This window comes from Pimephales promelas, chromosome 18 (genome assembly GCF_988280905.1).
Source record: "Pimephales promelas chromosome 18, fPimPro1.hap1.1, whole genome shotgun sequence".
In the NCBI taxonomy this organism is placed as follows: Eukaryota; Metazoa; Chordata; class Actinopteri; order Cypriniformes; family Leuciscidae; genus Pimephales; species Pimephales promelas.
The window spans coordinates 2396032-2420786 of NC_142786.1; the positions used below are offsets into that span (position 1 = coordinate 2396032).

The 24755-nt window shown below is 36.4% G+C and overlaps 2 protein-coding genes across 8 annotated transcripts; one reads left to right on the top strand and one right to left on the bottom strand.

Annotated features, from left to right (window-relative positions):
* Positions 1-254: 254 nt before the first annotated feature.
* On the bottom strand, positions 255-6574 carry LOC120483409 (E3 ubiquitin-protein ligase TRIM39). Of its 2 annotated transcripts, none has more exons than XM_089122887.1 (7): positions 6425-6574; positions 2938-3509; positions 2728-2823; positions 2253-2486; positions 2028-2166; positions 1323-1358; positions 255-1182 (listed from the first exon to the last, which is right to left on the bottom strand). In XM_089122887.1, exons 2-7 carry the CDS (start codon positions 3505-3507, stop codon positions 635-637), a joined length of 1623 nt encoding a protein of 540 aa, XP_088979013.1. In that variant the 5' UTR covers positions 3508-3509; positions 6425-6574; the 3' UTR covers positions 255-634. The 2 variants fall into 2 exon arrangements, with proteins under 2 accessions (XP_088979013.1, XP_088979014.1); XM_089122888.1 differs by having other exon boundaries at positions 1323-1349; positions 6425-6571.
* A 246-nt stretch (positions 6575-6820) lies between these two features.
* On the top strand, positions 6821-18951 carry LOC120483634 (zinc transporter ZIP4). Of its 6 annotated transcripts, none has more exons than XM_089122882.1 (13): positions 6821-7012; positions 8369-8579; positions 9500-9802; positions 10127-10316; positions 11363-11475; positions 11929-12100; positions 13343-13515; positions 13583-13741; positions 14901-14993; positions 15470-15524; positions 16252-16404; positions 17447-17634; positions 17879-18951. In XM_089122882.1, exons 3-13 carry the CDS (start codon positions 9563-9565, stop codon positions 18005-18007), a joined length of 1665 nt encoding a protein of 554 aa, XP_088979008.1. In that variant the 5' UTR covers positions 6821-7012; positions 8369-8579; positions 9500-9562; the 3' UTR covers positions 18008-18951. The 6 variants fall into 6 exon arrangements, with proteins under 6 accessions (XP_088979008.1, XP_088979009.1, XP_088979011.1 ...); XM_089122883.1 differs by having other exon boundaries at positions 6838-7012; positions 8380-8579; XM_089122885.1 differs by having other exon boundaries at positions 6838-7012; positions 8437-8579.
* Positions 18952-24755: the final 5804 nt, after the last annotated feature.

The following is a 24755-nucleotide window of genomic DNA, read 5'->3' on the forward strand; positions in this document are numbered from 1 at the left end:
CCCCGTCTCTGTCTCACACACACACACACACACACACACAGAACATGGACACACACTCTTTATGCTTTGGTAAGGTCCATGTCATGAATCTAATCTGTGCAGTGATTGGACAATGTTTGCATGGGAATAAACTGGTGCCTAATGTTTATAGTTCAGTTTTTATCAAGCTGAAGAATTGTTCGTTAAGAGATGTTTGAACTTTCTAAATATGTCATGATGTTTTCAGAATTTGATGCGTTAGATTAGTTCGATAGTTTGATTTCAGCTCAGAGGTGTAAAACTATACATTTGTTACAATCTTACTCAATTAAAAGTTTAACCAGTGAAAAAAAATTAATAGGATGAATTCAGGTTTATTGGGACACTTCCATTTCGCCAATTCATCTCAATGGCAAAAAGTGTCTCAATCACACTTAATAAAATAAGTGAATATCAAGCGACTCTCATTAAAGTATTAAATATATATTTTTCACTTCTTTATAAACAGATCGATGATAAATTTGTTAAACAAGCATTATCATTTGAAAATTATAGATTTTAACAATGAAAAAGAAATGATGAAAAAAATAACAAAACAAGTTTTTCAATTATATAAATAATATTGATTGTGTATTTCAAAATTAGGGCTGTAAATTCATAGATTGTGTTTGACAGGTGTGATGATCAGTGGAGTTGAGTTTGTACCTCCATTATTAGGGCACGGGCAAAATAATGGATAGAGTTTCCCAGTGAAAGACTGATGAGTGAAAGAGTAGAGATGAGAGCTGGACTCCACATCATAAAAGGAGACCAGACCCTCCTCATAATCCACAAACACACCGACCCGCTGCAGCTTCTCTCTCACACACAGAGAGACATCAGGACCAGCACAGGCCAAAAATTCATTCCCATTCCTCAGACCCACAGTCCAGTATCCATTACTGGGACTCGCTGTGATCTGTCCCTTCCTGTTAATGGATTCTCTGACCACTCCTAAATACCATTCAGTCTTTCCCTTCACCTGCACCTCAAAATAAAATCTCCCTGAGGAGAATCCCTCCTTTCCCAGGACACATACACAGTAATCAAATCTCTGTGGCGTGTCTGGGAGTTTCTGTTTAATGTTTCCATGTCTCACTTGTTTTCCATCATCAGACAGGATGAGTTTAGGATGAGCTGTATCAGGATCCAGAGTCACATCCACTGAGAAAACAGACAATATGAATCACAGACTTTAGTGCTGATGTGTGTAATATGTAATGAGTGTGTGATCATACTGTCGGTCAGTGATGAAGCTGTGAGTATCTGAATGTAATCTAGTGTAGGTCAGACACACACTGTACCTGCATACTGCTGTATCCTCTTCACTTCTGTAGAGACACATGACAATAAAACATCAGCAGATCTTTCACATGTTTATGAGTGCAATTATAAAACTTAAAGATTTAACAATATATTTCAAGAATTGTGTAAGATCATGTTTTATCTGATCAATGTCTCTCTGCTGATATTTAGAGAATCCCTGAACTCCTGTTGTGTTTGAGCTCCAAATATTCCTGCTTTTAAGAAACATTTTATGACATTTATATTTCAGATATTTGTATGCCTAATGTTATTCATCTCAGTTTTGGAGTGGATTAATGTTGTCGTTATTCAGCAAAGACAAGTTGACTACAGTAAAAAATAAATCTTTAAGAAAATGAAAATCCCAGCTCTGCAAATTTGTTTGATTGATTAGATTTTCTTCTGCTAAACTGATTTTATCGACACATGATCACAACATTTAGAGAAACAGCAGAAAAGACCAACAGAAAATGAATGTTTCTTTCTGTTGTTTCTCATGTAAAAGTGTTCACAGACGCACTAAAGCCTCGAGGTTCTGGTTTCAGTGATGAAGCTTCGAGTACAAGATGAATTTACTGCATGTTTTCTGAGATCAGTAAATGATCACACACTTCTCTTATTTCAGCTTGAGACTCATTCTTCATTACTGATATATAAAGATGATAAATATATGTATCTGTGCGGTGTGTTTGATATTGCTGTACCAGTGTGTGTGAGTTTCTCCTGTAGAGAGTCCTGCAGTTTAGTCAGAGCTGTCCTCAGAGTCTCCTCGCTCTCATCAGTCTTCACACTGATCTCAGACCAGTTCCTGGTGTTTGTGGAGCTGCACAGGGACGAGTAAATCTACAGCAGGAGAGAGAGAGGAGAAATCCTTCAGCATGGGGAGTGTTCTGGTGTCATTATCATTGATCAGAGAGATGTTGACTGACCTGTAGGAGGTGGAGGTGATCTTCAGTGTGTGAGAGCTGCTCCAGCTCAGTGTTTCTCATCTTTAGCTCAGTGATCTCCTGCTCCAGCTCTTCAATGAGCTCTTCCTCCTGTTTCTCTGCTGCTTTCTGCTGCTCCTCCATCATCTCCAGCAGTTCAGTCTGACATCTCTCAATGGAGCGGATGAGATCAGTGAAGAGCTCCACACGGGCTGCTTTCTCCTTCTCTGTGTTTCTCTGATCAACAACACATTATTAGTGGAGTTTGATCACTGTTATTATTTCTCATACTTCAGTGTTTTCAAAATCCCTCATTCTGCAGCGTTTGCACTGAATTATGGGAGGAGGAAGAATTTGTCAATGTGATGTGGTGTCTGCTGCTTATATAATCTGCTCATGATGATGACTGACAGCACTGGATGTTTAGGCTCCTCCTGAACCTTCGTTTTGTAGTCAAATTTAATTATTTTAAACTCACTTTTCTGACTTCTGCTGAGTGTTTGACGTCTTGAATCTTCTTGATTCTGTCCTGGATCTCCTGCTGTGTGTCTTTCTGGGTCTTCATCAGTTGAGTCTATAGACAGAGAACAACACATAATATGTTTTCATAACTAATTCATTTATATTAAAGAACATGTGATTCTTCATGATAAGAGCCATTTATAATCAGTTTGTCAGGAACTTCTACCTTCTTCTCTTCACTCTCCTCTTCTATAGGAACAGTGTTGTGGCTCTTGTGGTCTGTCACGAGACACATCAGACACACACACGTCTGATCATCTCTACAGAACAGCTCCAGAGGTCTCTCGTGTTTCTGACATATATAGTCCTCCAGATTACTCACAGGATTGATCAGTTTGTGTTTCTTTAAACCTGCCACTCTCAGATGTCGGTCCAGGTGAGTTTCACAGTAAGAGCTCTGACACACCAGACACGACTTCAGGGCTTTCTGCTTTCTGTCCTCACAGACGTCACACACAACTTCAGCTTTATTCACAACTTCAGCTTTTTTCTCCGGACTTTTCTTTTTATAGTGATCTGCGATCTCTCGGAGTGTGGTGTTAATCTTGAGATCAGGTCTGTGCTTGAATGTTTCTTTACAATATGGACAGTTGCAGGTCTGGCTGTTGTCCCAGCACTTATTCAGACAGGTCTTGCAGAAGTTGTGTCCACATGGAGTGCTGACTGGATCAGTGAACACGTCCAGACATATCGAGCACTGAAGATCCTCAGTCAGTGGACCGCTGGAGGAAGACATCGCTGGAGAGAGAAATGATGAAGATAAATCACTGGTAAGTGTAAATTCATCTTGTTGAGAGAATGTGCAGAGATTAATTCTAAACAATGAGTGTCTATTTTCAAGATAAAATATAAGATATATTTAAGTGGGTTATTGACTCGCATGGACGATCAATTATACTCCCTCTCCTTTCTCGTTTTTTAGTTGATGGTGGGAAAGATTCTGCCATTGTTCTTCACCTCTTTATGACTTTTCAAGGCAAAAGAAAACAACAGAATAATCTTAAATAGGAAGTAATGTTTGCATTAAAGGACAAGTACAGATAACCTTTCCCCCGAAATGAACATATATTTTGTATGGCCAAGAGACATTTAATTTTGATTTAAAGGAACACTCCGACTTTTTGGGACTTTAGCCTATTCACCTTACCCCTCAGAGTTAGATAAGTCCATACATACCTTTTTCATCTCCGTGCGTGCTATAAGTCTGTTTGACGCACCCACCGCTAGCCTAGCTTAGCACAAAGACTGGATGTGAATGGTTGCAGCTTTCATACTAATCCAAATGAGTGACAAAATAACGCAAACGTTTTCCTATTTACATGTTGTGGTTTGTATAGTCACAGAGTGTGCAAATATCAAGGCCATATGAGACACAGATATCTTTTGACCGTATAAATACTATATTTTCTGAAGGGGAAGCACTGCTACTTGGGCAGAGTGATAACCATCACCTGAGACGCACCGTGACGAGGAGCAGAGAGTTCGCTTCGCTCAGCGTTGGAATAAAGAGTCAGCAATTACTAACGTTAGATAGAAAAGCATAGTTTATCATGGGTGTTTGCTTTATTGTATGAGCTGTGACAATAAACAGGGGAGACCAGGTAATACAGTACCATGTTTCATTGATTTCCAACCAAAAACGCACCCAGATTTATAAATATCACATGAATAAATAATTATTATTACAGGAATCAATATATTTTAAATGCAATTTATTAGCTGAACCAAATGTATTCAACAGTAGCCTAATATACAGTATTGCATTACTATAGGATAGAGCATTACTATAGGATAGATTAAGGTAAAAGTAATAGCACAAATTGTTTTTGCACAATGAACTCACAGCCTATCGTACCCTTTTGCACGCTCAAGTTCGTTATTTCCATGGTTATTTCAAATTTAGGCTACTAGGCGCGCCGCGCGCAGGGTGCAAGTTCAACGCGGTGAACGCGCTCGTTTTTTTTCCCAAGCGCGTCCGCACCGCATCAAGATAAAAACATATTCATACCCTAATCATATCATAGTGTCACTAACGTTACATTAGATCTGGCTAAAGGCACTGTTACAGTAGGTCATCTAAAAACATGACGGAACACTTACCTCAGCCGCAGGTGATCCACTTGTCCTGTCTGTGCTATCGATGGGATGGCCGTATCCTTCAGCACATTATGGTCCGTGTGGCAAATTCCATTTTTTCAAAATAGTCGTCCATTGAAATGTACCGAGCAAACATAATGTCCCTTCCCTTGATAATCTTAGGTGTGTTTGGATAAATATCCAGAGTAAGTTAGCCATTTCTTCGTCCAGTCAGCGTTTTTAGTTGGAATTCTGTGATACATGGTTACCTCCCCTGTTTACAGTCGCAGCTATTTACAATAGAGCGAAAACCCATGACTCTAAACTACGCTTTTACTATTTATAAATTGCTGACTCTATTACCCAAACACCGAGCGAACTCTCCGCTCCTCACCACGGCGTGTCTCCGGTGATGCGGTTATTACGCCGTCAAAGTAGCAGTGCTTCGCCTTCAGAGAATAGTTCCCAGGTTTTATACGGTTAAAAGATGTCTGTGTCTCATTTGACTTTGTTATTTGTACATTATGTGACTATACAAATCACAACATGTAAATAGGAAAACGTTTGCGTTATTTTGCCACTCATTTGGATCAGTATGAAAGCTGCAACCAGTCACATCGAGTCTTTGTGCTAAGCTAGGCTAGCGGTGGGTGCGTCAAACAGACTTATAGCACGCACGGAGATGAAAAAGGTATGTATGGACTTATCTAACTCTGGGGGGTAAGGTGAATAGGCTAAAGTCCCAAAAAGTCGGAGTGTTCCTTTAAGTAAATGTGATTTTCAGATGCAGTGTATTTCAAATTAAATAGTTTTAATACAATTCTGAAACCATTTCAGCGCAGTAAACTTTATTATAGAAGAAAAGTTCCTTTCAAAACTGTGAGTGTATTCATAAAATAACTGAACATTTGCTGTTTATATTACCGTAAATGCAAACAATGTTAATATAAACTTCTTTTAAAAATATTTTCTGACAAAATGTCTTCCCACAAAATAAATTAATGTAAGTATTATTTCATCTTGTCAAGTGTGTCTGGATTCAGCCTTAAGGTGTTTGACACATTTGTGCACAAAACTGTGTAACAGGTTCAGCAGGTTTTTCTGTGGGGTCAAGGGTCATATATGCTTCCTGTTTCTTTATGTCGCGTGACAAAAATAAAGAAAACCCAAACTTTGCTTCACAACTAATCACATGACATATTTAAAGACAATTCTGACCATTTCAGTGCAGTAAACAACTACAGGAGTTGAGTGAGTATTTGACATGATTAAACCCTCGGGTCAGTTATTGCATAATCAACTATTATGTGAAGTCTTTAGAAATCGCAGTTATTTAGGGGTTATCGGTCTTACTGTTCGGTATTAAATTATTAGACCAACCTGCGTTTTCATGTAACTACTTTAACTGAAAAGTTATGGACTTTAGAAAAACATTTGATTCACTTGTAAGACTAGTCTTAGCAGTTTATGCAAACGGACTCTGATTCTGTTCAACTTTTGTTTGACATAAACCTATAAACCAGATCACTTCCATTCAACCTGTTCAGCACAATCTCTCTTATATTTCTATCTCTTACCTGTGAGTATCAGATGTGTCCACAACACTCTTTGATCAGTAAATATTCTGTTGTTTAACAGGTTAATCGTTCAGGCGTTGATCAAGTTAGTTTCACTTTCTCTGAATCTCTCTATGCACTAGTGACGTCAGAGCTCCTCCTGTATTCACATTTACATTTGTCCCTGTATTCGGTGTGTTTGGTTCGTGTGCGTGTGCGTGTGTGTGTGTGTGTGTGTGTGTGTTTGTATTGGGACTGATGTTTCTATCAGGTCATGAAGAAGAGATTTCAGTAGACCTAGAAAAGCTGGATTGTTTGGCAAGAGTTTCCAGGACAAATACTGCTCAACTTAGACAGTCATCAGTGGAGAAAGTCAGCCTCTGTAAGTTGTATGCAGTGAATGCCAGTGTTTCTGCTGGTGTCGTCTCTCACAGATCCTGGTTCAGGGTGGCGTTATGTACAGAGACGAGTCCTGGCATAAATGATGTTTCTTGTGTTCGGGTTGTAAAGTCCAGCTGGCCGGACAGCCTTTCACAACGCAGGGTGAAGATCCGATCTGTGTGAAGTGCTTCAGTAACCAGTAACAGTCGCCCAACAAACCCATCACAGGTCAGTGTGTGTTAATGTGTCTTATAACAAGAGTGCTCTCATTAGCAGTTCTTTCCAACAGTGTGAGAGACCGTTGTCACATAAACAGGGTCATGTGTGTGTTTGAGGATGTTGAGTGTGTTTGAATGAAGATCTGCTTTCAGAGTATCGGGACTCGAGTGTCTCATCCACCGGCTCATGCACTATGACAATATAATATCTAACTCAAATATCAATATCAAATATCTTACTGTTTTGTTGCTGTTTTAACCATAAAGCACACTTTATCATATTTTATCACATTAATAAACATTATCAAAACTTTGCGGACTCGTTTTGAACGAATAAGTTGATGCTTCTATGACTCGTACATTAAGACGGTGATTTGGCGTCACCTATTGGCGGTTTTAATATAATATTTAAAAATATATAGTTTATTATAATTTTTAAATTATTAGGCTAATCATTAATCTCACAACAGTATTTATGGTGTTGTAATTGCAGTGTGAAAAAAATGGTAGAACATAGTTAGAAAAAAATGCCCCTGGAAATCCATTTAATGGGTCAAATATTGACTCTTAATGGGAAAGTTAACATATCGTGAGCTTAGAATTATAAGGTTCTATCTCCACTTTTGGTCGAAATTGAGTTTTTGACATAATCTGATCCATTAGGTGTTTATTAATGCCTGTGTGGTGTTATTTTTGTAAAAAAAAAAAAGATTAATAGATAAAGCTATAATAGAAAATTTTACTACATTACAGTTTTGCCAGGTGGGATGTAAAAACTTTGATGCTCAATATCTCAGAACTACCCTAAACGGAGATAGAACCTTATAATTCTAAGCTCACGATATGCCGGTGATATTCCATTAAAAATATATAAACAACGTTAAATGTATAAGGAGGGTAATTTCTGATGGAAAAATAAATAAGGTTGAGGCCAATACAAATTTAACTTTTTTACTTTTCATAGAAGAAAATTGCTTGAGAAAAAAGTGTTTAGTACAACTGCAGCAAACATATTTGCTATAGGCTAAATTGGTTAAAATCGCTTTTCTTAAAACGTCATTATAGCTCCATAAAATTATGTTTAAAAATGTATAATTATGTATAAATCATATTGTAATTATTTTATATAAATTATTAGTCACAAATGTATCCTTTTGCGCAAGTGAAGGGAAGAGTTTCTCTTGACCAATCAGCGTTCAGAGCGGAGATTTTACCTGAGCAGGAACACGAGCACCTGTGTGAAGATCTCTGAAGCTCGTGTGTGTGTGAGGACACTCAGGACAGTCGTGCACCACTATAAGTTTCGGGAAAACACACAGATAATGGAGACTAGCGGTGTTGTGTTTGTCTGTGTGACCTGCCTCAGTCTGTGTACAGGAGCGCGTGGCGGTAAATATGATATTTTCGCGCGCGTTGTGGATCTGGTGTCTCCAGGCGAAGAGATCCTCACAGAAGACGCGCTTCTCTCGGTGCTCGAGCGGCTGGAGAGGCGCGTGCACTGCTCCGGTGTGTCCTGCGGGAAGGTGAGACGGGTTTCAGGAGTTTGGGGGAAATCGAGGTCCAGCTGAGAGAATCGGGTAAATGATAATTAAAGGGACATAGTACACTAAACATAAATAACAATACAAAAATAATAATATTAATTATGCAAATACTGTGTTTCCCATGATCTAATCTTAAGCTATAGTTATATATGCTACAGTATTCCTATATTAATTATACACGTTTGGCGTGATCATAAAAATACACTAATTTTGATATTTCTCTGGTGCTTGTTTTTTATGCTATTTTTTTACACAAAAGTTTTCCGAATATGAATAATAATTTAAAACGTTAAAATGATAACTTTTTTATTTTACTTTTTATACTAACAAATCTCTTTTCCAGATTTTTTTACAGTTTCCTGACTAGATATCATGTTTTTTTGTCGACAGAATGAAAGAACAGTGACACTAGCCTATTCATGACATAATGATTGATATAATCTGTGTTATAGATCTATTTTGAACAAGAGACAAGGAAGTATCTCATGCAATATGCCAAGAACAGGTCATATTTGACCCTAAAATAAAAATTTGGCTTATATTTTAGATCTGGGTCCAATTCTCACTATTTACACCGACTTTTGCCTCAAACTCCAAAATTCCTGCTTATTAATAGTTAGTGAGGTAGGCTATAGTTAAGTTTATGTATTGGGTGAATTAAGGGATGTAGAATATGATCAAGGCATTAAGATGTGCTTTATAAGTACTAATAAACAGCCAATATCATAATATTCATACTAATAAGACACGTTAATAACTAAACTAAAGTGTTACCTAAAAAAAATAAAGAAAATAAGGCCTATTTAAGGATCATTAAGTGATTGCATTGTGACATCATTTTCATGACAATTAAGCACATTTAATCGAACGCATGTCAGAAATCACATGAGTATCTTTACATGTATTAAAGGCAAACTGAAAGTGCACACACACACTGTCTCTGTGCTGTTTAGTGTCTGTCTGTCGAGCGTGTGCAGCAGATATTGAGGAACTCCAGCAGATCTCAGGAGCTTCAGATGCAGGAGCAGGACTTCTTCACGATGGCTCCTGCGTTGTGTCTGTTCCTGAGCGCTCCGATGGAGACCTGCAGGGCCGTACGAGAGGGACGCTGGGACACAGAGACACACCGGTTCATCCAAACCATCTCAGACCTCAACCACACCAGCCGGCCTCCTCACCAGGACGTCCCAGAACATCAGGGTTTGGAAAAGCTGTTCCATGAGATGGAGTTACACTATCAGCCCGACACACATGAGGTCAGGAAGCTTCAGGATCATAGTATACTAGTGGAAATCGAAATATTAGAATATCGTGGAAAAGTTCATTTATTTCACTAATTCAACTTAAAAGGTGAAACTAATATATTCTTTAGACTCATTACATGCCAAGTGAGATATTTCAAGCCTTTATTTGTTATCATTTTGATCATAATTGTGAATAATAATCAAAATGATAACAAATAAAGGCTTGAAATATCTTACTTTGCATGTGATGAGTCTATATAATATATTAGTTTCACCTGTATATCAGAGTTTCATGGTCTTGATCCACATCTGTTATGTGCCTGTCCACATCTGTAGTCTTGTCTCTCTCTGAATGGCGTCCTGGACGAGAGCGGAGGTCCTCCCGTAGAGCTGGACGCTGTGTTGGGAAACGTCCTCTATCATGTCCTGCGTGGAGACTGTCTCAGAGCTCGTGTTCTTCCTCACAACGGATACTTTCTGGATTACATCTTCAGCCATTTTGGCTCTGATAACCTCACGCTTCATGGTATGACGGACTGATAATCCTGATGATGTTACACTAACCTGGAAATGTTTCATGTGGGAACATTCGGTTTTATTTAAGTTAAAAGTATAATTTTAGTATCATTAATATACTATTAAAGTTTTTATAAATATTTTGAATGTTTTTATATTTTCTATTTAAGTAATTTTGTTGTGTTTTTATAATTTTTATCAGTTAAAAAAATATTTCTACATGGGTTTATTCATTTATATTTCAGTGTTAGTACTTCAATATTTTAGCATCTTTGAGATGCTATTATATATTATATTTATTGTTATTATTTTTGAAATAGATGTTATATTTATATTTTCCATTTTCATTTTAGTTAAAACGTCAGTAATTTTGTTAGTAATTTAAAAAAATAAGCCAATTTAAATGAAAATGAGAAATTCTGTCTCGGCAACCAACTGAATAAAATATAAAGCAAATTTTTAAAACAAATTATTTATTAAAAATATCAAAATTTTTATTTATTTCAAGTTAAAAGTGTTTTTTATGGTTTTAGTTTCAGTTATAATAAAAACCCTGAGTTATACTAAATGAAAATGAGAAATGTTGCCTTGGCTGAATTAAAAATAATTATAAAGGTGTTTTTTTTTATTTCAGTTAACATTTATTTTATATCAAATGACAAAAATGTGTTTTTTTGTGGTTTTAGTTTTCTTTTTTTCTTGCTCAGGTCAGGTACAAATGGCACTTTTTCACTTAAAAAGAGAGAGTATATCTAAAGCACATTATAGTTTCCTCAGATCAGTGTTTAGGTTTCTGTGTTCTACATTTATGTTTATGCATTTGACGCTTTTATTCAAAGCACAATTTTTACCAGTTCATGCATCCCCTGCCGAACCCAAAACCTTGGCTATAGCAAAAACATTAATATGGAGCTAAAAATGTTCTCCTGGGTGGAGTATAAGTGTGTTTAAACACATATTCATGTTCTTTCGAGTTTCTGAAGTACTTTAATGTCCAATAGTGGGTTTGAAGCTGGACGTTTGCGCTCTATTTTTAATGATGCTTTTGTTCCTCAGATTTTGAGGAGCTTCTGAAGATGCTAAATCTGGGTGGAGGAGAAGACGATCACGATGATGTCCACCTCGAGCCTCATCAGGAGGATCACCATAAGAACAGCAGCTGGGATACAGTACGACACAGCCGTGTTTGTGTGGGGCATCATGGGAAATCTTTGCATGCTGTAGGACTCTGATCATTTAGATTTAGAGCGATCATTCGGCTGAGCGAGCTCTGTAACGTGACATATCAACATGAATAATTGATGTTTAGCTCTCTTGATTGATGTTGTGACATAATGTGCAATCTGAGACCATGCAATCTGTCCGTAATGATAATCAGTGAAATTAAGCCGTTACAAGTGCTAATTTTTCACATTTTTGTGAAAAAACACAACATTTCAAACTTCAAACTGAATCTATATAAATATATATTTAGCCTGTCATTTGACATCCATGCAACTAATAAATCAGGGAGTTGTACACACTAAAGCATGCATGCTTATCTGAACAATGAAAGTAACTGAAGCCAAATTATATATGTTAATGATATGCATAAAAAAGTCTCATGGTTGTTTTGCCTGCAGACGTGTTTCAGCGCTGAAGACCTGCTGAGGATCTACCAGCTGAACTCTTCATCGCTGACCAGAGATCAGTTCACACAGCTCAGTCCTGCTCTGATCCAGCAGATCCTCAGCGGAGGCTGTTCTGAGATCAGTGACACACACGCGACCGCTGATTCTCTGAGCGCAGCCGAGAGTGAGTGACAGATCAGCTCTGAACAGTTAGTCTGAACTGCATAGATCAGGTTTTGACTATCCATATAAAGTCCAGAAACATGTTCTAATCAATATGTCGTAACAAACCTCAGTTCTCAAGCTTCCTTCAAATGTCTGTGCAATCATAGTTTCACTATTCAGGCAGCCGCTATAAACACGTCATTTTAACTAACTTTAACTACAGCATTGAGATCCTCTTTAAATTGTTTGTCTGCCATGACAGTAGTTGAGCTGAAGGCGAATGTTATGAACTGTATTATGAATTGGGAGTGACAAACATCAATATAGTTGACCAGACATTTAAATGATTGCAAATAAACTAAAAAATTACAGAAATTAAATTAAGATTCATTATTTAATCAACATCTCAAAACAGAAAATGTGCATTAAAATCTAGGTTTTTAATTAAATGTGACTTCTGTGCAAGGCTTTAAGAACTGGTCAATGTTATTTGAAAATAGCCAAATATTAATCTGTCTGTATGATATTTATATTGGCGTCACTACTATATGTACATATTTCCATTTTACAAAATAATTTATGCATTAAATGTATCAAAAACAACAGTGAAGACATTTATGTTACAAAAGATATCAAATTTAAATAAATCCTAAAAAATATGAAGCAGCAAAACTGTTTTCAACACTGATAATAATCATAAATGTTGATTTCTGAAGGGTCATGTGACACTGAAGACTGGAGGAATGATGCTGAAAATACAGCTTTGATCAAAGGAATAAATTACATTTTACAATATATTCACATAGAAAAAGTTATTTTGAATTGTAATAATATTTCACTGTTTTTCTGCTTTTCAGCAGAAGAGACTTCTTTCAAATACATTTTTAAAAATCTCACCGACCCCAAACTTTTTAACTGTAGTGTAATATCTAATGGCAACAATTTAAATGTGAAAAATGTATAGTTTAGTTTGTCAGAAAGTAAAGATTGTTTATTACACAGTATGTAATGAATGTTTAGATGATCATTTACTTTTCTGCTTTTCTGGTTCTACTCCAATATTTAGTTTTAGTTGGCATCTTATTGTTGGCATCGTTCTCAGAATCATTCCTGAATGCTGTGACTTCTTATTTTAGTGAGCATCTCTTCCTGGAGAAGAACAATCCCTCCATTGTCTGACTGTTTACTAAAACTAGTGTGAAGACGGCACACCTGTGAACGATCTCTTTATATGATCCCTCAATGAGTGCTTTGTGTCCAGGATATGGATACGCCACCCTCGCCAACATCCTCATCTGCCTGATGGCCATGTTTGGGCTGGTGGTGCTGCTGTTCTCCAGGTGTACGCAGGTGTTCCAGATGTGCATCCAGTTCTGCATCAGCCTGGCTGTGGGATCCCTCACAGGAGACGCTCTTCTGCATCTGCTTCCCTCGGTAGGCCGACTCACACGTGTCTGAATAGGATGGGCTTCGTATTGTTCTCATTGCTTTGTGCCTGTAGTTTTTAGGTCTTCATGCACATAAAGATGGACACGGGCATGAGGAGGAGAACCTCGACTACGTTTATAAACTCCTGGTGGTCATTGGCGGCATCTATGTCTTCTATCTGATGGAAGCCGTATTCTCCATCATCACTCGACACGGTCGTCATCATGATGGAGTGAGTGACCGAGTCTGAAGCGTTAGAAAGGCTCTAATATAGAAGCTTAAAGGGTTCTTTCAGGCGCTTCTTAGAATCATTTTGATGATTTTTAGTCTAAATAGTTTAATGAATTAAACCGCACATTAACATACTGTACTTCATCACTAGAAAAAATGAAATTGACCCATTAAACGTGAAAGTATTTTGCAATCTTTTCACCTTATATAGAACCTTTTTGCCAAAATTGAGTCTAGAACCCTATAGGAGTCTATATAACCCCAGTGCACACTGCAAATGAAACAATCCAAGTCTTACTGAGTCTAATTTTCCAGTAATGATTTCTTAAAACCCTTAAAACGAGATAAATAAATTATGAAATTCAGAAGCAACATAGCAAAAGATAAGACAAAAGATTAAGACTGGTTGACTTAAACACGCATACCATTAAAAAGTCTGGATTACACTTTTATTCAGCTTTGATGCATTAAATTGACCAAAAGTAACAGTAAATACATTTATAATGTTACAAAAATGACTTCTATTGAACTTTTAATATCAATTAATCCTGATATTATTCATCACAGGTTCCACACAATATAAAGCGGAACACCTTTTTCAAATGAATAGAAAACACTTATTTTATATTGTAATAATATTTCGATGTTTTTACTGTATGTTTGATTAAATAAATGCGGTTTTGGTGAGCTACCCTAAACTACCCTGGCTCTGATGAGAGTTTACTTAGCACACAAAAATAATCAATTTATTAAGAATAGTGCCTGGTATTTTTATGTATGTATCCTGAATAATTTTGTATAAATAAATAAAGCGAGTCTGATAAAAATGTGTCCAGGAGTTAGTTAATAAATAATAAATAAAAGAGGGCCCAAGACTGAGCCTTGGGGAATGCCAGTGTAAATTGCAATGGATAAAAACATTGACTGCCAATCAGAGTCCATCGTGCTTTAAAAAGCTTGAGCATTTAACAAGACAGACGACAAAACTGCAGCTTGCTGTAATAAACAGAATGATATCGTCCGCTGGTGTGGATGTTGTTACAGTTATCATTATATTTATCTTTTAATTGTATTTTGTTGCTGTGTGCACTGGTATGACTGGCCGCCACATGAGCTGACTTGCCTGACTTGCCTGACTTGCCTCTGTTGTCCTGTTGTAGGAGTCCGACCCTCATCACTGCGATCACAGTAAAGTTCTGCAGATGTTCCAGAGCAGCAGACGCAACAACAGCTCCACCTCACAGGACGAGCTGGTGAGACCGTGTTTCTGTGCCGACGTGGGCCAAATAAACTAGTTATCATGTTACAAATCACTACACACACACTACAGACAATACTAGTTTTCCCTGAGGAGGTCAGGTGTCATCATATTTCACAAACCCAGACAGTAATTGTAAAAAAACAGGAGGTCATTTTAAGATTTACAGATTTTATCATCTTTTTGGTTGTTCTGGCGTTTTTGATTGTTTGTTTAATGAATGGATATTTGATATTTGGGCATTAAAGGTGGATTTCATTTGATTTATTAATTTATTTTTTCTTACAATATCTCTAAAAATTAGACAAAATCCTGTCTGGATATTCAGGAACATCTGTGATTTGGGTGTATAATGTGTTTCCATAACATGTCTGCTTTATTTTGAGGATCAAATACAGTTTATCAGTGCAGAAACATCACAGTCTTCCTCTGTAATCATCAGTTGATACTGTGAGTTCTCATTGATTTCAGGTGAACCAGCAAAACAACGAGAAGTCCTTCCTGGAGCCGTTCAGCAGCGCACGAGGTCAGTTCATGCCTAATGCTCAGTTAATAATCAGCGCTCGCTTAAACACATCTGGGCTGTAAATAATTACACCCCAATTAGAGTTAATCACATGTTTGTGCGTTACGGGAGTAAAATGACCTGTTATTAAAGTGACCTTTACCACAACCATCCTATGAGGTCACTTGGAAAAAAGGTTCTGCTGCTTTATAAACTTTTCATGAACATTTCTATTTTCTACACTTTATTTCAAAAGCTTAGTGTCAGGAAGATGTATTTCTCCTGCTCAACAAAGGCTGCATTTATTTGATCAAAAATACAGTAAAAACAGTAAAATTGTGATTAAAAAAATATATACGAGTAGATTTTTTTTCTATTTGAATATATTTTAAAATGTAAATTATTCCTGTGATTCAATAAATTGATCAAAAATTACAGAATTTTTTGTAACATTATTAAATGTCTTTATTATTTCAAATAAATGCTGTTCTCTCTTGAACTTTCTATATCACTGAAGACTGGAGTAATGATGCTGAAAATTCAGCTTTGATCACAGGAATAAATTACATTTTACAATATTATTCACATAAAAAACAGTCATTTTAAACTGTAATAATATTTCACAATTTAGCTTTTTTTACCGTATTTTTGATCAAATAAATGCAGCCTTGGTGAGCAGAAGAGACTTTTAAACATAATAAAACCGCAGTGATGTGACCCGTCGTGAGCTCTTTCTCCTGTCCCTCAGAGAAGCGCCTGCTGCCGGTTATGATCACCATTGGTGACGGCATCCATAACTTCACGGACGGTCTGGCCATGGGCGCTGCGTTCTCCGTGTCGTGGCGCTCGGGACTGGCGACGTCACTGGCCGTCCTGTGCCACGAGCTTCCACACGAGTTAGGTAAGATCTCAGGAGCTTTATCTGAGAAGATAAACTAATCTAGCTACTGAAAATGCATTGAAAATAACTAGAAAAAGTAAGTTTGTCAAGACAGACTATGAATGTTGTGTGAATGTTGTTTGAAGGTTACAGAAACATAGTTTGAATGCTCAGGCTTTCTATATACTCTTGAAATAACACTTTACAATAAGGTTCATTAGTTAACATTAGTTAACTACCGTAGTAAGAATGAACAATACTTCTTCCGCATTAATTAATATTAGTTAATATTAATGTCAACATTTATTAATACATTATTTAAATCAAAGGTTGTTGTTAGCATTAGTTAATTCACTGTGAACAAACAATGAACAGCTGAATTTTTAACAATTAACTAACATTAACAAAGATTAATAAATACTGTAAGAAATGTATTGCTCATTGCTAGTTCATGTTAGTTAACACATTAACTGATGTTAACTAATGAACCTTATTGTAAAGTGTTACCAATAACTTTTGTACACAATGTACAGTAACACAAGTTTCCTTTCAGGAACATAAAATGAGATTTCTCATAACTTATAGTCATGTTCATAGTCTTTATCCAACAAAAAATCATTTCAACCCTATTTAATGTTAAATCCGCTGTATAAATAATAATATAATGTTATAAGATAACAAAAGTATTATATTTTGCATAAAGTAAATGAAGCTGCCTTTATTTATAATTACATTTAAATAGTGAATTTTTAAAAGTTATTAAATTTAAGTAATATAAAATATCTAAATTTAAAAAAAATGAATGTGTACATGTATATATTAATTTTAATACATATTAAATATAAATAATAAAAATAAAATGTGAATTCAAAATTAATGTGTGTTTATACATTGCACATATTTTTAAATTAATTTATTTGTTTCAACATTTAAATATTTCTTTATATTATGTATTATATGATGTTTTTACATTTTCAGTTTTCATATATATATATATATATATATATAATTTTTATGTTGCAAAATATAACAGTATATTCATGTGTGTGTTTGATCTCTGCAGGTGATTTTGCGATCCTGCTTCACTGCGGTCTGTCTGTGAAGCGCGCTCTCCTGCTGAACGTGTGCAGCGCTCTCTCCTCCTTCATCGGCCTGTACATCGCTCTGTCCGTCTCCACACACACACTCGCTCAGGAGTGGATCTCTGCCGTCACCGCCGGGCTCTTCCTGTACATCGCCCTCGCAGACATGGTGGGTTCACTGCTTTCAGAGTGCAAAAATGAACAAAATAGCCAACATATATTGTGTAAAATGAACATTACGTGCTATATGGGCTTATGCTAAAGCAGCAAAATCAGATTCAATGGTTTTTGAGGGAAAAAAATCAATACATTGCAGTTTCCTGCATTTCTCAAGTAAAACAAACATCTAAAATATGTTTCATAAGATCATCCTAAATACCAGGCTTCATTTCTCTGTTTTTATCCTCGTCCAGCTTCCCTCCATGCTTCATGTGGACAGTAAATGGCCGTGGCTGATTTTTCTCCTGCAGAATCTGGGTCTGATGACCGGATGGGGGATTTTATTACTCCTGTCTTTATATGAAGATCAGATTGGAATCTAAAATATGAGGTCGCTTGACTCGCTTTGTACTAGTGTGTTATCATATTCCCTTCCTCGAGCATGTTTGTGTGATCGTCACTTAAAAAACTGAAAAAATTTGTGCAATTAATAGTGCGGCCATGTTTTAATATGGCATATTATTCATTTTAAAACCCATTATTTTTAATAATATTATTGTATTTTTAGAACACCATTTACAATTTCTTCAGAAAATGTAAGTCTAATAACAATTTAACATTTGAAACGGATAAATCAGCTGTGGGAATCACTTTAAAATCGTGGTCATCAGCACTTTAGATATAACATTTCGGCTCCTGAGCTTCAGTTTAAATATTTACAAGTTTATTACAATTTGTATGTGTTGTTTCTATGAAGATGTAACTGGATTGAAAATATTGCACTTGATATATGGAAGTTAGTTACATCATGAAATTCTGGTAATATGAAGTGTGAATTGTGCATTGTGTCGAATAAATGAACTAAGGGTGAAAAGTCTGAATATTCACTCATAGTCTCTGTGCTTTATAAATGTTGTGTAAAGCCTGTCTTCAGCATGTCATGTACTGTATGTCAGTGTGTTATTAGTCATGTTAGAGACTGCTGTGGTGAAGCCACTTCAAGCCAGTGATTTTATCCGAGTGTCAAAGCTGAAATGCTGAGGTTTCGTTGAGACCTGCGTGACTCAGAAGTGTTCATTAGACAATGATCCTCGTAAAAATGAAGGGAAATGACAGGTGTCTCTGATATATAACATACACACACCCATTTTAAATACAGTGCAATACTGCAGACCTTGGAAAAACATTTCAAATGAATGCCACTTAAAAAATTAGACATTACTCATAGAAATGCTCTCTGTACCAGGGTCGGAAATTAACCAAGGTGTGAGGCAAAAATACCCGTGTCTAACATTGAAGAAAATCAAATAAATGACCTTAGATCAGAGTTTGACTCTTTGTAATGATTTTCTGTGCATTTTTTTCCCTAGTCATAAAAACTTGACACTGATACGTTTCTTTGAGTAAATAACAGAATTAAATGTTTCTATGAAGTGTAAAGCATTTAAGAGTGTGTTCAGAAACAGGTGAGTTTGAATCATTAGAGAACATGGACACACACTCTTTATGCTTTGGTAAGGTCCATGTCATGAATCTAATCTGTGCAGTGATTGGACAATGTTTGCATAGGAATAAACTGGTGCCTAATGTTTATAGTTCAGTTTATCAAGATGAAGAATTGTTCTTTAAGAGATGTTTGAACTTTCTAAATATGTCATGATGTTTTCAGAATTTCTTTCAGTCTTTCTCCACCTCCTTGCACCGGCGTAAAGCGAAATCGGAAGTTTCCAGCCGCACACTCGCTGATCAGAAATCCAAAATGGCGGCCAGGTGCAACTAGCCGCGATCAAGTAAGTGTTAAATACTCTTTACACAGTTTAAAAACACACTTTACGCTGTCGTTTCTAAATGGCTTCTATCACGTTCAGCGCTCTTCGTGTGTGCTAACTAAAACACTTAAATAAGACATGTATGTTTGTCGCATGCAAAACGGTAATGCTGGCGAACGGCTTTGTTATGAATGTAGTTATTAGAAAATTAACTATTCATATCGGCGAATTACAATGTTTGATAAAGATGGGTTTCATTAGTCTTTATGTTCCTGCAATTTTACTGTATCATTCGAGGAATAATATTTTAATATTAGACCACTTTTATTCTTTCAGTATATACAGTCTGTAACAATCTGTTTCTAGCAGCAAATATATTAATATTTATAAAAAGTGAGATGATCTGCTGCTGGTCCTGAATGGCTTGTCGAAATAAGTGTTGATAGTCTATGGATCATCACTATTATCATAGCAGATGAAAAGCCTTTTTATTTCTTGTCAATAGATCATGTTTTCACCTTACTTGTGACATCTACTAGATTTAAGTAAGTCTAATAACAGCATTTAATTAATTTGATTTAATTTTTGTTCCACATAAAACAAGTAATTATTATTATTATTAATTATTATTTATATTTGGTATCTGCATTTTGAATTTTTTTCTATAATTATTTGTCAACATGTTAATGAGAGGTAAGATCCTAGGAATAAAGTATTTGTATGAAATTTCTTAAAAATAAAAAGTGTTCAAGTAGGTGTGTTGACTAGAACTTTTGATTACCCAATGGGACACTCTTATAGTGACACAAAAATGCAAGTGTTTACAGAGCTTTATTTTAATTTTCAATTCTTTGCATTTTAAAATCAACAATGTCTGGTTAGTTGTCCCCATGTAATAAAAGGCATAATTTAAAAATATGGTGCTTTTAATGAAGTGATTTAAAAAGCAGCTGCAAATGTTCAATGTACTTGTTGGCCTGAAACGAGACTTCCTTAGATTTCCACGACGCATGCGCGAGAACTGAACTGAAGTAGTGTAAGGAGATCGCAATTCTCGCGCATGTGTCGTGGAAATCTAAGGAAGTCTCTTTTCAGGCCAACAAGGAAGAAAAGGAATAGTCGAATAAAGTCGTTATTTTTGTTTGTTTTTTCGCACAAAAAGTATTCTCGTCGCTTGATAAACTTATAGTTGAGCCACGGTAGTCACATGGGATATTTAAACATTTTCTTCATTGACTTTCTGGGCCGTCAAGAGCCAGTCCCTTAGGAGCCAATGTGGTAGTGAGACAGCTCTCAAATTTAATCAAAAATATCTTCATTTGTGTTCCGAAGATGAACGAAGGTCTTACAGGGTTGGTACAGCATGGGGGTGAGTAATTAATGACTTAATTTTCATTTTTGGGTGAACTAACCCTTTAAGAAAATATAGACACACATCCCCTTCCTGGCAGAATCATAACATCTTTAGTTGATTATAACTTCTTAATTATTGCCGTGATGGTCAAAATGGGAATTTTCAATTCTTTAGCTATTTTCTTACATCCACTTTCTATTTTGTGATGGTCAACAATCTTTTATTCATTGTGATGGATGATTCAGTGAATTCCGCCTTTGTGCTTCCTCATATTTAAACTCCTGTGAAACAAGAAGTCATGGCTGGACAATTTCATGTTCCTAGTCACCCTGGTCTAAAAAAGGTAAATATTAATGGGAATATGCTTCATAGATATTTTATTCATAAAAAATTCTAGGGGTATGAATAATTATGGCCAACATGTTTTGGAGAAAAACATTTATTTTATAATGTGATTAGGTAGGTAGGTTAATGTGTAACTGCATGTGAAAGTTAATACTGGTAGGTAGGTAAGTCAATTTTATTTATATAGCACATTTCATACACAATGGCAATTCAAAGTGCACATAGAAGAAATTAAAATAATCAAAAGAAATCAGAATAATTAAAACAGTTTTCTTTTATGCAACTTAATAAAGCTCCTACAATCCGAGTAACTAAAGTCTAAACATAAGGAAACTCAAGAAGAAAAAATATTAGCCTTATAAGTTTTCTTTCTTTTTGTACAAAATATTGTCAACTTTTTTTAAAATAAATAAAAACACTAAATTACAAAAAAAGAAAACATATTTGCTGTGATTGCTCTTGTGTGGAGCTGATCGGTCCTGAATAAATAAATCCTGCCCATTGTCAGACTGCATTTGTGAACTTACAAACCCACATGACTGATTTAGAGGGCAAAACGGCAACCTGTCAACAAGCCTTTCTGAGAAACGTAACCGCTTATCTGCCTGTCATCAGACTATTGTGTGCGTGGCAAGAGCGGATCTGTATAATCCATACGAATAAATCAATCGAATAAATCAGTAAAGAATGGTAGAGATGTCTAAGATGTCAGGTCTAAGTCTCATGGCCCTCTATCAGAAGCCAGAGTTTTGAGAAAATTGGAGAAACTTAATTTTTTGCCCGAAAAAAAAAAAAAACGAAAGGGGTACCACTGTCGTTTTTTTTTTCGGGTCGAATTTTTGAGTTTCGAAATCTCAGCTCTGGAAGGGCCTAGAGCCTCCATTTTTGCACTCAGGTTTAAGTCTCGTGAAACTCTATCAGAAACTCAAAACTCTATCAGAATCCAGAGTTTTGAGAAGATTGGAGAAATTAATTTTTCGCCCGAAAAAAAAAACGTAAGGGGTAACACTGTCGTTTTTTTTTTCGGGTCGAATTTTTGAGTTTCTATATCTCAGCTCTGAAAGGGTCTAGAGCCTCCATTTTTGCACTCAGGTTTAAGTCTCATGGCCCACTATCAGAATCCAGAGTTTTGAGAAGATTGGAGAAACTTAATTTTTCACCCGAAAAAAACCCCGAAAGGGGTACCACTGTCGGTTTTTTTTTTCGGGTCGAATTTTTGAGTTTCAATATCTCAGCTCTGGAAGGGTCTAGAGCCTCCATTTTTGCACTCAGGTTTAAGTCTCATGGCCCTCTATCCGAATCCAGAGTATTGAGAAGATTGGAGAAATCTAATTTTTCACCCGGAAAAAAAAACGAAAGGGGTACCACTGTCGTTTTTTATCGGGTCGAATTTTTGAGTTTCGATATCTCAGCTCTGGAAGGGTCTAGAGCCTCCATTTTTGCACTCAAGTTTAAGTCTCATGGCCCTCTATCAGAATCCAGAGTTTTGAGAAGATTGGAGAAACTTAATTTTTCGCCCGAAAATGAAAAAAAACGAAAGGGGTAACACTGTCGTTTTTTTTTTCGGGTCGAAATTTAGAATTTTGATATCTCAGCTCTGGAAGGGTCTAGAGCCTCCATTTCTGCACTCAGGTCAAAGTCTCACAGCCCTCTATCATAATCCAGAGTTTTGAGAAGATTGGAGAAACTTAATTTTTCGCCCGAAAATGAAAAAAAACGTAAGGGGTAACACTGTCGTTTTTTTTTTCGGGTCGAAATTTTGAGTTTCGATATCTCAGCTCTGGAAGGGTCTAGAGCCTCCATTTTTGCACTCAGGTCAGAGTCTCACAGCCCTCTATCATAATCCAGAGTTTTGAGAAGATTGGAGAAACTTAATTTTTTGCCCGAAAATGAAAAAAACCGTAAGGGGTAACACTGTCGTTTTTTTTTTCGGGTCGAAATTTTGAATTTTGATATCTCAGCTCTGGAAGGGTCTAGAGCCTCCATTTTTGCACTCAGGTCAAAGTCTCACAGACCTCTATCATAATCCAGAGTTTTGAGAAGATTGGAGAAACTTAATTTTTCGCCCGAAAATGAAAAAAAAAACGAAAGGGGTAACACTGTCGTTTTTTTTTTCGGGTCGAAATTTTGAATTTTGATATCTCAGCTGTGGAAGGGTCTAGAGCCTCCATTTTTGCACTCAGGTCAAAGTCTCACAGCCCTCTATCATAATCCAGAGTTTTGAGAAGATTGGAGAAACTTAATTTTTTGCCCGAAAATGAAAAAAAACGTAAGGGGTAACACTGTCGTTTTTTTTTCGGGTCGAAATTTTGAGTTTCGATATCTCAGCTCTGGAAGGGTCTAGAGCCTCCATTTTTGCACTCAGGTCAAAGTCTCACAGCCCTCTATCATAATCCAGAGTTTTGAGAAGATTGGAGAAACTTAATTTTTCGCCCGAAAATGAAAAAAAACGAAAGGGGTAACACTGTCGTTTTTTTTTCGGGTCGAAATTTTGAATTTTGGTATCTCAGCTCTGGAAGGGTCTAGAGCCTCCATTTTTGCACTCAGGTCAAAGTCTCACAGCCCTCTATCATAATCCAGAGTTTTGAGAAGATTGGAGAAACTTAATTTTTCGCCCGAAAATGAAAAAAACGAAAGGGGTAACACTGTCGTTTTTTTTTTCGGGTCGAAATTTTGAATTTTGATATCTCAGCTCTGGAAGGGTCTAGAGCCTCCATTTTTGCACTCAGGTCAAAGTCTCACAGCCCTCTATCATAATCCAGAGTTTTGATAAGATTGGAGAAACTTAATTTTTCGCCCGAAAATGAAAAAAAAAAACGAAAGGGGTAACACTGTCGTTTTTTTATCGGGTCGAAATTTTGAATTTTTATATCTCAGCTCTGGAAGGGTCTAGAGCCTCCATTTTTGCACTCAGGTCAAAGTCTCACAGCCCTCTATCATAATCCAGAGTTTTGAGAGGATTGGAGAAACTTAATTTTTCGGCCGAAAACGAAAAAAAACGAAAGGGGTAACACTGTCGTTTTTTTTTCGGGTCGAAATTTAGAATTTCGATATCTCAGCTCTGGAAGGGTCTAGAGCCTCCATTTCTGCACTCAGGTCAAAGTCTCACAGCCCTCTATCATAATCCAGAGTTTTGAGAAGATTGGAGAAACTTAATTTTTTGCCCGAAAATGAAAAAAAACGTAAGGGGTAACACTGTCGTTTTTTTTCCGGGTCGAAATTTTGAGTTTCGATATCTCAGCTCTGGAAGGGTCTAGAGCCTCCATTTTTGCACTCAGGTCAAAGTCTCACAGCCCTCTATCATAATCCAGAGTTTTGAGAAGATTGGAGAAACTTAATTTTTTGCCCGAAAATGAAAAAAAACGTAAGGGGTAACACTGTCGTTTTTTTTTTCGGGTCGAAATTTTGAGTTTCGATATCTCAGCTCTGGAAGGGTCTAGAGCCTCCATTTTTGCACTCAGGTCAAAGTCTCACAGCCCTCTATCATAATCCAGAGTTTTGAGAAGATTGGAGAAACTTAATTTTTTGCCCGAAAATGAAAAAAAAAACGTAAGGGGTAACACTGTCGTTTTTTTTTTCGGGTCGAAATTTTGAGTTTCGATATCTCAGCTCTGGAAGGGTCTAGAGCCTCCATTTTTGCACTCAGGTCAAAGTCTCACAGCC